Raw genomic sequence first — 13,390 nt, 5'->3', positions numbered from 1 at the left:
GTGCATGACTCTTTTTTAACTTTTGTAAACTCTGAGCTAATATGGACTTGTATAATGTAGGTTATCAATGTGCAATCATAAGCATCCAACTAGGCCAACAGGAGGTCACTGTAGCATCCAAGCTGTTGGAAAGTAACAGTTTTAGGATGCCACACAATATCTTACAATAAACAGCCAATACTTTATAAATGCAGGTATGACTTTTTTAATTGATGCATTAATAAAGATGTTTTAGTATGCATTACATAATGCAGTGTGTACAGTGATAGGCAATTATCATAATATGATAACCCAACTGACGTAATTTGATCATTTACATATGAAAGGTTTTATTTCCGCTGACATATGTTGCTCTGTTTCAGTTTAATTAAGATATTGTAAACCATACTAGAGATTTACTCTGTATTATTTCTCACTACAATATCCTCCCCTTTATCAGTATTATAAAACCAACCACCACTTGAATTCAAATTGAAACAGGGAACTTTGTCACACCAAAGGCAGTCCTCTGGCTCCCTCTGCGGGTTATAATACTATCAAATCCCATGAAAGGACCAACATATATCTTCTATCTCCGTGCTATAGAGCTCCATTCTTGTCCGAAATCCATTAAAAACACCTCAGCACCAAATGTGAATTATTCCAAAAAGTGATTCCAGTTGGATGAATTAACCTTATTCAAACAACGGCCATTAACAAGGTTGTTTCTTACTCAAGAAATGTCGTATTTATTTCTTAAAGTTTTGACACATTACAAGTTAAAGAACAATAAATACTGCACATTTTTCTTATAGTTAACGCAACATGGAAGACCAGCTGCACAGTATATTATATTGCACATATACACCTAGTTTGATTTTTCCGTGGTTTGATCATAGCTGTGTCGCTTACCTGTGTTCTGTTATATATCAAATAAGAGACATTTCTGCATTTCCATTGTAGCAGTTCCTTATCTGCTAGTCCGTGAGTTTCGATTCATATAACCAAACATCAAACAAGTATGACCACATGAGCCCCAGTAAGAGAAGAAGTCTGGGTTTAGTCCTGCAGTGTTCGTGTTTTCGTTACAGTGAGTGCAGATAATAAAGTCAAACCTCCAACTTGATGCGGTGAATTTGTCACTCTTCTGTCTTTGTTGCAGCCTGTAGATAAAAGTACACACAACAACATCAAAGTGGCTCATGTTTGAAACTTTACAAGTAATCACTCATGCTGCAGAAAATGTACCCATAGCTGGTTTGCTTTGCTTACAGTCAAACTATTTCTGTTTTTACTTTAAAAAAAGGATTGGGCAGCACGCACAACACAAAACTAAAGATAGATGGCCAAAGACACTAAATGTTGATAAAGACAGGTACACTTACCTCTATGACAGTGTTTAATAAAAAGCTAGTTCTTAGTGATACATTAACTATTGATATAAAATATTAAATTAAATGATCCTGTGTAATGTAAAAGGGGTCACAAAGAGATGTATCACTTAACTTATTCAGCTCATTGTTTTTGTTTTTTAAGGCCTCAACTTTAATTTCTATTTGCATAGGAGGCGCGTGAGGCTCAGGTTTGGGAAGGCTAAATAACTTTTTTTTACCTGACGCTGCCCGCCCCCAGTGTCTATAGAAACGAGATCAACTCAGTGAAAGCACCGCTTGCTGACCAATCAGAGCTCAGTTTGCGGAGTTTAAATCTATCAAGTCATATTACAGGATAAAGGAAATACAGTTTAAACTGCCTATGCAGAGAAGACGCCGACGAGTCGCACTTATCATTCATATCACACTGATATCACATCATCAATCAGATCATCGATCACATAATATCACAATATTTTCTTATCTGAGTCAGCTTCTCAAGCCGTATCTGGCCGTGCAACACTTACATTGTCACATATAGGCTACTGTATGCAGAAGTATTATTTTAAGCAACATATTAAGTTGAAGAAACACTCGACTCAAATGTAATTAAAGTCAGATCCACTCGTGTCTTAGAGCAGTATCATAAAACTGTTGTACGCTTTCAAACACTCTGTAGCTTATTCATTTTTTAACCAGTTGTTCTATATTCACCTTGCAACTATGTGGCTTGTATCCTGGATTATATGTTTAAGTCATGGATGTTTAAAGTTCCTATTTGTCTAATATTAGTTTACTTTTCATTAATGAAGTATGACGCTGCGCTGTCAGTACACTTGTCCCTGTTTGTGACTGGTCAAATGTAGCTAACTTTCACGTGAATGCCCTCTCAGCTGGAGAGAGAAACCCTGGCTTGATTTACCGAGTTGATAACCAGCGTCGTAGGACCGCTTAGCGAGATCTCGTTTGTTAGGGTTAGTTAAGATAACTCAAACATATCCAGGGTCTGTTGAACTGGCTTCGTAGAACAGGGCACAGGTGGCTGCATAGCAGCGCTAACGTCAAAGACACAAACATTATACATTATATTTTTATTTTACCAGGATGCAGTGACACAAATATTTGGTAAGGCTTAGCCTTCCCTAGCCTACAGTACCCGCCGCCCCTGGCTATTTGATTCAACTTACATGGACCTGAGTGCAGAGCCACAACAACTGGGTACGTAAAAAAGTGTGAGCTTGTAAGCAAAAAATCATAACTCACTTTCTCAGCAGCAGCGGCCATCAGAGCTTCCAGCTCCTGAGTCCAGCCGAGGGCCTGCACCAGGGCTTGCACACCGCTGACCACGTCGCCGAGCTGCACCACATCATGAGGACTGCGGCGCCCGGTGAACGGACCCACCCGGTCCCTGTTGATGAGCAGACGGGGCACAGAGGGGCGCACAGTCCCCGCCAGACTGGCAAAGGGCTCCACCTGCAGCACAGAGAGTCAAACAGCAGCTTTTAAAGCAAGAGGACTTGTTGTTGAAAGGTGCCAGACAAATATCATTTTGGGGGGTATTTTTTCTCTATTCATGGTGATGATGCAGACAGAAAAACAGAGTGAAGCAAAGTTATTACAACCAAGAATCTCAACAACATAAAGTACAACTATTTGACTTTTTACATAAAACCCTGTCCTGTCCCTCTTATCATATAACAAAATATATTGCAAAAATGGCAACAAAGACATATTCTTTGATAAAACATTGTTTTACATATTTTGTATACGAAAAGGTTTCCTGGTGACCCACTGGGAGCTTTTTTATTTTTAACCTGAACTTTGAAATCTGGACACAAGAAAGAAATGATTTTGCGTGAAGTACAACTGTCAGTTTCAATGTTTGTTCTCCAGTGTTGAACATGTCCCTCACTTATGTCCCTTCAACATATTGTTTATATTAGGAAAATGTCAGATTACAGGTAGCAAGATGTAATTTAAAATCTGTGGTGCTCACCTCCAGTGATGTTCCCATGACGATCAAGAGGTCTGCCAGTGGGAAATCTGTGAGATACTTGAAGAAGTTAAACGGAAGCTCCTCCCCGAAAAACACAATGTCGGGCTTCACCACGCCTTTACAGGTGGGGCACTTCGGCACGACACCTGACATCACATCTGACTGAGGAAACACAGAAACAAGATGGAAAGTGAATAATAGTCACATTACAAATCAAAAATCCTAGTAAAACTGCAATAAAATAAAGGAAAACAAGACATTACTAAGATTTGGAAACATCTCATGTTTGTAACTTAAACTCAAAAAACGTGACTGATCTTCAAAACATCATTATAACACCTTATCTGATGTGAAAAACTGGTTTAAGAAAGAAGACTTTTTATTTATTTTCAAAGGACATCTATGTGAAGGTATGATGACATGAGTAGACATCATAGGATCAAAAATGTGTTGAACAGTAAATAAACAAATACATGCACAAATGATCAACAGTGTCTGCAGAACTCCCAACACAGTTTACCAAAAATTACATTTAACAGAAAGATTTCACTTTGGGGAATGCGCTTAATAGTCACCGTGGCAAACAGGGGACAAAATCATTACATTTATTTGAAATATTCTTAAAAATATCAAAGCTAAATGTGTAGAATGAGTGTTTGGGTTTAAACTCACCCGTATCTCTCCTCCTTTGTATTTCCTCAGGCAGACCGTGCAGGTGGCGGTGGCAAAAGTACCGTGAGCCTCCACCAACATCTCAGGAGGAATCCCTGCCACTTGAAACACAGTTGAACAAACATCTAGGCTTCAAATGACCAATGATGTGCATTTATTTCTTTATAGGATCAAAAACAAAACAGCAAAATATTTCAAACACATACGCCTCTCCAGCCCGTCAATGTTCTGGGTGTACATCCTGAGGAGCTGACCCTTCTTGTGAAGCAGCCGTACAAAGTGATGGGTCAGATTGGGCTGATAATTCCCTGGGTACAGCTCTTTGGCCAGGGCGAAGAAGGGGTTTGGGTTTTGATGGAAAAAGCCTATCTCGAATATCGCCTCTGCGTAAGGCAGGTCATACTGCTGCAGATTGTTGTAGAGACCGCTGCCTGGAGACCTGTGAGAGGGTTATCTTATGAATACACCTGATATCAACAGGTTTATCTCAATACTGGAAAACATATCTAATTGTTTTACCTGAAATCTGGGATGCCACTAGGTGTGCTGATCCCGGCTCCAGCCATCACCACCACCCTTTTGTACTGCTGCTCTCTGATGTTCTGGGCCAGGTCCTCCAGGGTCTGCTGCTCCTCAGAGGCACCTCCACCACCACTACCCCGGGAGAGAAACCCTCGAGTCCCATTCCACCAGAGAGAGTTTGTTTTTCTATGAAGAAGCAAAGATAAGATGAGGAGAGTTGTTGATCAATATTTTTTAATATGATACACATTAGTAAGAGCAGATGGATCCTGATCGGTTTGCAGCAACCCTGGACCACACTGACCCACTATAATTCCTCTTGTATTCCCACCACTCCAATCATGCTTTTTGGGGGTTTCTCTTTCCTGTAGTATGTTATATAGGTTTTTGTGCATGTAAATGGTCTGCAAAGGCTAAAATCCCAAAGTTCCCTCCATAGGGAGTTTCTCTGAAAATTAGCATTAGAAGGGACCCTTTTAGTTTTTGGATCATATCCTTCATCATTGTTTCATTAACCATTATCTCAAGTGTTATACTTTAATTACTTATTTACAAAAAATATGTGTTGCAACTTCACAAAGGGCAATGTTTTTAGTTTTTTCTTACTATTATGGAAAAACATGTGCATTACATACCTGCACAGAGCTGATGATGCATCTGCACCAGGGCACCAACTCCTTTGACACAAAACTACTTGAAAAAAAGCATTGTCACAATTAATAATCATAGAATATTTCCTATTATTTTATCATAAAGTTGTGATACTAACAACTACTAAGGTGTGTACTAAGGTAGTACTCTATGGTTTTCTACCCACCGTGTTTAGAGAGCGTCCTGCTCGTTCTTGAACACAGGTGCACACAGAAGAGTCTGACAGGTGATATTAATGAGGAGCTCGGTAAAGAAGTCATAACACAAACTTAACAGCTCCCAGAGTGTTACTCCATGACTGCAACTGACTCAAGAGGATACCTATAAACAGAAAAGAGCTGTCAACACAGTGTCTCCACCTAAAACAAAACAAAATATTTAACTAATGTTAGCTGCCTACCCAAAATAATGCTTGTTGTCGTCCTTTGACCTCCTTGTGACTCGGACGTGAGTAACCTTAATGTACGAGTATGTAGAGTAGCTAACTTTATTTACACAAAACAGCAAGGTCGCTTTCTACCAAGCCAAATCACCTATTCCCTTTAAAAAAATTAAATTAAATTAACTGTGCGATACATTTAAAAGTGTTTTGCTAACAAAAAAATACACTTTAATGTCCAAACAAATCTTAGCTAATGTTAGCTAGCTTTAGAAACGCCTCCTTAATTTCCCATCATCCTTTGCGCCCAGCAGCAGACCCACAACACGACTGGCTACTAACGTTAGCCGAAGATTCAGCAAAACCCATCAGTTCAGATTTTAAATAAGTACTTTAGAGTCTTGTTTCCACTATGAGAGATGTTAGCGGGTTCCTCAAACAGCAGCAGAGCAACAGCTCCACGCCGGAGATGGCGACGGAGTGGCACACATTGGAGGAGTTTCACAACAAAAGGTAAAACGAGTAACACTGCAGCTAGTCCTGCTAACGCTAGGCTAGCTAACTATAGCTCCCTCATTCATTGTAAATGCCCGCTGAGTCATGCACAGAGCTAGCAGTAGCTCAGGGTTGGCTTGCTAGCTGAAAGTTTCTTCAGGAATATCAGAGCTGAAACTCGGTTTTTAATGATTCATTTGTTTAACACTTCATTCGGTGACGAATATATAACTTAACGGTTAAAAGCTTTAGATCCAAACTATTGATTTAGGCCAGTACTCGATTAAAGTTAATAACATGTTTTTCTTAGCTGTTTGCTAGCGGGGATCCTATGGATGAGTCCTTAGTCACTGCTCCATCTGAATATCATAATTTCAATGTAGTGCTGTTTGATCATACATATCAGACGAAGGTTTGACTGAAAATCATGACGTTTAAAGGAATCGTCTACAGATTTCTGTTTTAGTCAAATACATTAAAAAAAGCTTACTTGGCTTGACAAACAGTCCAGCAACCTGGAAGTTGGAGACACAGATATTAGAAACCTTTCATTTTATACTGTGTCAGAAGAAGTATACAAATCATGTAATGAATTTAAAGACGATTGTATGCGTGTCATTTTAAAAGTGATTCTCAATCAGTTATCTGAACTTTTTTTGACAGATTGTGGCATCAGTTGACTCTCAGGCTATCAGACTTTGTTAAAGATCCTTGCTTTGATACCGGAGATGGCCTCATACAGGTAACTGCATACTCACATCCTATGATAGACTACCGCGAGATATGAGTTGGGATGTACATTAAATCAGTATGCACTTGTACATCAAAGTGTCATAGCATGTATTGTGAAATATTTAAAATCAGTATCATGATAGATTGAAAGGTGCCTACGATATAACAATCAAGTTATGTTTGAATAAGGGTTTTAGACCGAATCGTTCAAGCATTATTGTTTTGTAATTTGAAATATTTTTTTATCGTTTATTTACAGTAGCTGCCGTTTTATGTCTGAGTTGCAAAAGATAAATTCAGAACCCGTATAACTTGAAGCCTTGGCACTGATTAAAATACACAATACAGACATACAAGCATATAAAACATTGGGCTATATACAGTTCCTTCTTCATGATAAACTGTAATGTAAATTATTATGTGTTGCCTCTATAACAAGATGGATATTTTTCTATGATCTGATCTGATTTCCCCCTTTTTAAAGCTCTATGACAACTTCATTAGTGACTTTGAACACAGGTGAGAAAAAGTATATCTAACTCTCATTCTAGTCATTATTACCTTCTAGTTAAATATGTTCTGACATTTGCCTGTTTCGAGGCTAATCTGTGTGTTGCTTTCTCATCAGAATCAACCCATTGTCCCTCATGGAGATGATACTGTATGTTGCCAGACAGATGAAAGGTACAAAATAACATAACAGGCAAAAGGATATATATTTCCTAGCAACAAATACTTTTTTTTCATATCTTAGTATTAACAAAAAGGTTTTTGTTTCCAGATCCTAATGATGCCATCACCTTTCTCGAAAAGACCCGGGAAAAGGTGAGTTGATAACAACTTCAAACATTTAGAAAAAGGACTGTTAATGGTGGAATTGAACAAAAAACTTAAACATGTCTCTTTCTGTTTCAGGTGAAAAGCAGCGATGAAGCCGCCATTCTCTGCAGGACTTCTATCGGCAGACTTAAGCTGGAGATCAACGATCTTCCTGCCACAAAGGTAAAAGCTCCAAAACTCTGTTCTCTCCCAGATGCAAAACAAATCTCACACCTCATTCACATATAACCCGTTATTTCGTATATTCAACGCCAAGCTGCTGGTAAGCATGTGTCGGTAACACCGTTAAACAAAGCAACACAGTGCATCAAAGTCACACATCCACAAGTCATTATTTTTCTTACTAAATTAACTTGAGAGAGGTGGCAAACGCAGACACAAATAAAGCAGGGGAAAAAACCGGATGCAGATTCGATGTGATCCGGGATTAAAAGAATCCTTATGGAATCAGTACTATGAATCCATAGAACCCTGAGTTTAAGTAAGAAAAAGTCTGATCAAAGTGTTCCTTATTATAAAATACTTAGTACAAATGACATGCTGGATGATGGTATTATTTTTAAGTAGCCTAACATTTCAAAGCGAAAACTAATACATGGCTTGCAAAACCGAAGCATGTTATAATCAAAGGGAGTACAAAAACAAAAGAAACATTTAGTTTAATTCTTCTTTGACACTGTTTAAAACAGAAAGTTTACAAATATTCTGCTGTGGAGACTTATTAACCCATTGTTTAAACTGCTCCTTAGTCAATCAAATATAAATATAAAATCTCATTGTTGTGTAGCACTTCAAATTTGAGCTTATCTGAAGCTTTTCAGTATTCAGAATTATAAATAAAGATAAAATAATTAGCTAAATGAAAGTATAAGAAATATGATCCACAATAAGCACATATTCCCTCTTTGTCGCTGCACGTCCAGAAACTCATTGAAGAGGTCGAGGGAATGTTGAACAACTTGCCCGGGGTGACGTCGGTCCACGGACGGTTTTACGATCTCTCCAGCAAATACTACCGCATCATCGGGAACCACGCCTCCTACTACAAGGACGCTCTGCGTTACCTCGGATGTGTGGAAATTAAAGACCTGCCAGGTGAGCACCATCAAACACCTAGACTTGTTTTAAGGCTGAAGGAGAACAGAAAGTATTTTGTGTGGCTGGCTGATCTAATGCTGCTGTTGTTTGCTCCACAGAGACGGAGAAGCAGGAACGGGCATTCACACTTGGGCTGGCTGGACTCTTAGGAGAGGGAGTTTACAACTTTGGAGAGCTTGTGGGTTTTAACACAGTATTCATCATGTTGTTTATTAGCGCTGTTGAGCTCTTGCTGAAGATTGCTGTTGTGTTCTTGCAGCTGATGCATCCTGTACTGGAGACCCTGAGGAACACAGACAAACAGTGGCTCATCGATACACTGTACGCCTTCAACGGAGGAAATGTGGAGAAGTTCCAGAGCTTCAAGTCTGCCTGGGGCCAACAGGTGATTAGCATTATTATAACAGCTCAACAGATTCATTAAGGATCATCAACTCAAATAGTTGTCAATCTAGCATTTAAATAAGCCTCTGTTTGAGGGGTGCATGCAGTTTGAAGGTGCAGATGGGTGACGCTTAAAAGCAGAACTTCCCTAGTACGCAGCTTCAGTTGCCTTTTTACAAAGATTCTCAAAATCTCTAGAGGGATGTAATGCCAATCTTCCATAACATTTTCCTGCTTCTTTTTTCTTCAAAAGTACAGTTGGGTGGACATCTGTTGACTGTCAAGCATTTTGTTTTGTATTCTTGATTGGTGAGATAAGCCTGTTTTAGCTCCGTAACTGTGTATGTAGCAGCTCGGATCAAAACACCTTCAATAACTAATTGAGCCAAGTTGGACACATGTCAACCTTCAAGATACCATCAGTATGAAGGCCGACTCATAGCACAGGACCGGATCAAAGGATTATACATGATCCATGGTACTGGGCAACTGTCTGATTTATTTTCTTGTCTTGTTCCCAGCCTGACCTTGCAGCACATGAGGCTAAACTGATGCAGAAGATCCAGCTGCTCTGCGTGATGGAGGTGGGACTGAAAACCAGTTAACCAGACTTTATTTTAATGGATCAATGCATTCACTTGCAGACATGAATTAAACGCATGCAAAGGATTCATCTTGGAAATACAAATATGTGCCATTGATAAATTACAAACCTTAGAATTTTAAAAACAGGGAGAACCCACATTTTATAAACATATCCACATTAGACATGGATTGCAATGAGTCGGTGAGAGGGCCATTAACTGACTCGGCTAACTAGTCACACACACTACCCCAGGCTCTGGCACCAAGATTTCAGTCATATTTGAAGTGACCCTTATTTGATTTTCGCTGCGCCTCTTCCTGGTCTGACTACGGAATAATCACTGTTAGATAGTCTGATGTCACATAGATAATAAACACTGACTAACTCAATCTGTAGTTTGTTCAAAGAGTCGTCATGTTTTCGTACATGTCTCATGTGACAGAAGTGATCACAGTGAAGGTTGAAAAACAGGAATATTAAATCACTTCAAACGTGTCCTTTCTTTTTCAGATGACTTTCACTCGTCCTGCAAACCACAGACAGCTCACCTTCACCGAGATCTCTGAGAGTGCCATAATCCCCGTCAATGAGGTGAGTCGGATGACGAGTACATTTAATCAGCCCGTCGATAGATGTCAATAAGGCCACGATCCAACTTATTACAGTTTGTCAATTTCACCTTGCTTTTCCAACCCCGGAGACCCAAGAAGTTTTCGCATATGTTTTTATCGACATGAAAATGTATTTATTTGCAAGTATTGAAGTAAAGTGAACTGATGGAGCGTCTCCTGCAGGTGGAGCTGCTGGTGATGAAGGCTCTGTCTGTGGGCCTGATCAAAGGGAACATTGATGAGGTAGACCAGAAGGTGCAGATGACCTGGGTGCAGCCCCGGGTGCTGGACCTGCAGCAGGTTAGTCCTTCTTCCCCTTTTATTTTATATTATTATATTATATTTTGCTCTAGATGTGCAATTTCAAAACAACGCTACACAGTTGAAATTCAGACTCTGCGCATGTGTTCGCAGGACATGGCAGTGCAGTAAGGGAATTATCAAAAATGGTGACACAGCAGCAGACAGCTGCAGGGGAATGATCAGAGAATTTAAAGCAGCTCTAAGACTTATTTTGTTCTAGTAAGGAGTGAGAGCGTTGCTGTGGCTCAGTAATGCCACCTAAAGCGGAGTGGTACAACTGTCAGAAGTTGGAAATGATACACTAAGGGGATTTGACATTAGGGGGTATCTGTATAAATAAGTACAATAAAACACAATTGGATCAGAAGGGGAAGTTAAGACTGCCTGCTGTGTTTTGTTTTTAGATCAAAGGAATGAAGGAGCGTCTGGACTTCTGGTGCGGAGACGTGAAGAACATGGCCATGCTGGTGGAGCAACAAGCCCACGACATCCTCACCTAGACCCCCTTTCCCCGTCAGGCTGGGGAGGAAACCTCATCACAAGATTTCTGTTTTGTATTGTTTGTCTTTCTATCAGATGTTGATTCTTCAAGCTTTATACCAACCTGTAAAAATACACTGTGGTATTTCACAAATAAACAACTGGTTGCATCATTATTATCCTCACCATATGGTCTTTCAAAACATTGTCTAAAATATGAATAAAAAGGACCAGAAAAAAATCACTTTTGTATTATTTATTTATATGCGTCTTTGTAAGTCCCATGTGCATGCCATATACATTTTATATATACTTATGCATTCATGTAAACTAAATGAACACTGTTGATTGACAATTTGAAGTATTTGTATATATTTTTTCTTCAACGTATATCTGTCTTAATGTAGTGGTCGATATTTCTTTAAAAGAAAAAATAACTAATGGCTATAGATCCAATTGTACGTTTATTACTCCCATTTTATGAGTCATTACAGTTCACTGTCTTAATATAAATATGTATTTGTATTCTACATTGATCTTGTCTTTGAAGACCACTTTCCGATCAAGTCTGGGAACACTGGGACATTAGTCCAAGAAAACTAAATAATAGGATAAAGTTCTTGACATCAAGTGATTAGAGTACCATACTTTCTCTGACACTTAACTTTAAGATTAGGGGTTAAATATTACCTAGGTACATACACTCAATTACTAGAATATGATTTTTTAATAAATAAACCCACCAACAGTTTGTAATGTTGGATCGACAAAACAGTCCTTGTGAAGTTGTCACTATGACGATGAGGAAATGCCTTATCGTCAAGGACAGTTTTTTCTTATCTATAATGAAAACATTAGTTAATCTACCTCAACAAACAACAATACAATAATGCTTTTTTATTAAGAAACTGGAAATTATTAGTATAACATCCTTTAAATATGGAGTTATAAAGCAAATAGTGCCCACAAATTAGACCAAGGATCCAACTCACAATTATCTTTATTATTGATATACAGTGCCCTCCAGAATGATTGGCACCCCTTTAGAAAAACGAGCAAAAGAAGATGCAAAAAATGTCTTTATTGTTTTTTCCTCATATTTCATTCAAAATATTAACACAAATCTAACCCATAATTGAAAGGAAACAAATATTTTTCTCGAAAATACAATCATTGGCACCCCTTCATTTAATATTTGGTGCAGCCTCCTTTTGCCAGGATTACAGCTCTGAGTCTTCTCCTGTAATGCCTGACGAGGTGAACACATGGCACGGATCTGAGACCATTCTTCCATACAGAATCTCTCCAGATCCTTCAGATTCCGAGGTTGACGCTTGTGGACTCTCCTCTTCAGCTCATCCCACAAATATTCTATGGGATTTAGGTCCGGGGACTGTGATGGCCATGGCACAAACCTTTATTCTGTGGTCAGTAAACCATTTTTGTGTAGAGTTTGAGGTGTGTTTCGGATCATTGTCCTGCTGGAAGGTCCAACCACGGCCCATTTTAAGCTTCCGGGCGGAGGCTGTTAGATTTTCATTTAATATCTGCTGGTATTTGATAGAGTCCATGATACCATGTATCCTAACAAGAAGATGTCCAGGGCCTTTGGAAGAAAAACAGCCCCACAACATCAAAGATCCACCACCGTACTTCACAGTGGGTATGAGGTGCTTTTCTGTCTACGCCAAACCCACCTTTGACGTTTGTTGCCAAAAAGCTCTATTTTGGTCACATCTGACCATATAACCCTGTCCCATTCAAAGTCCCAGTAACGTTTTGCAAACTGTAGGTGCTTTAGTATGTTTTTAATTGACAGCAATGGCTTTTTTATAGCAACCCTCCCATACAACTTGTGGTGATGTAGGTGGCGCCTGATGGTTGTTTTGGAGACTTTCTGACCCCAAGACTCAACTAACCTCTGCATTTCTCCAGCTGTGATCATTGGAGATTATTTTGCCAGTCAAACCATCCTCCTCACTTTGTGTGGTGTTAATGTACACACACGTCCTCTTCCTGATTCTTAACATCTCCTGTTGCTTTAAACTTCTTACTTATTGCCCTGATAGTGGAAATGGGCATTTTCAACAGTTTCAAGATTTTCTCATCCATTTCCTAATTTGTGCAGCTCAACAACTTTTCGTCACAGATCATCACTTTGTTCTCTAGTCTTTCCCATAGTGATGAATGACAAAGGGAATTTTGTCCTGTGTCACCTCATTTTAATACCCCAGTGAAACCGGAAGTCATGATTGACCAATTAAGAGTTCCTAATCAGACAGGTTAACC

At 39.1% G+C, this 13,390-nt stretch overlaps 2 protein-coding genes across 3 annotated transcripts; one reads left to right on the top strand and one right to left on the bottom strand.

The window, feature by feature from the left end:
• Positions 1 to 189: 189 nt before the first annotated feature.
• Positions 190 to 5,498, bottom strand: sirt3 (sirtuin 3). Of its 2 annotated transcripts, none has more exons than XM_079663768.1 (8): positions 5,360 to 5,498; positions 5,178 to 5,232; positions 4,540 to 4,728; positions 4,227 to 4,459; positions 4,021 to 4,145; positions 3,349 to 3,510; positions 2,616 to 2,825; positions 190 to 1,142 (listed from the first exon to the last, which is right to left on the bottom strand). In XM_079663768.1, exons 1-8 carry the CDS (start codon positions 5,451 to 5,453, stop codon positions 1,119 to 1,121), a joined length of 1,092 nt encoding a protein of 363 aa, XP_079519894.1. In that variant the 5' UTR covers positions 5,454 to 5,498; the 3' UTR covers positions 190 to 1,118. The 2 variants fall into 2 exon arrangements, with proteins under 2 accessions (XP_079519894.1, XP_079519895.1); XM_079663769.1 differs by having other exon boundaries at positions 4,021 to 4,121.
• Positions 5,499 to 5,945: 447 nt separating this feature from the next.
• psmd13 (proteasome 26S subunit, non-ATPase 13) lies at positions 5,946 to 11,345 on the top strand. The gene is made up of 13 exons (XM_079663767.1): positions 5,946 to 6,085; positions 6,731 to 6,809; positions 7,284 to 7,318; positions 7,428 to 7,483; positions 7,581 to 7,624; positions 7,715 to 7,801; positions 8,563 to 8,734; positions 8,836 to 8,915; positions 8,997 to 9,122; positions 9,643 to 9,705; positions 10,218 to 10,298; positions 10,502 to 10,618; positions 11,026 to 11,345. Exons 1-13 carry the CDS (start codon positions 5,985 to 5,987, stop codon positions 11,119 to 11,121), a joined length of 1,137 nt encoding a protein of 378 aa, XP_079519893.1. The 5' UTR covers positions 5,946 to 5,984; the 3' UTR covers positions 11,122 to 11,345.
• The last annotated feature ends 2,045 nt before the right edge of the window (positions 11,346 to 13,390 follow it).

The sequence above is a fragment of the Notothenia rossii genome (assembly GCF_949606895.1).
Source record: "Notothenia rossii genome assembly, chromosome: 2".
NCBI classification, from domain to species: Eukaryota; Metazoa; Chordata; class Actinopteri; order Perciformes; family Nototheniidae; genus Notothenia; species Notothenia rossii.
Note: the sequence above shows the minus strand (reverse complement) of the source record. Positions and strands in the feature narration are given on the sequence as shown.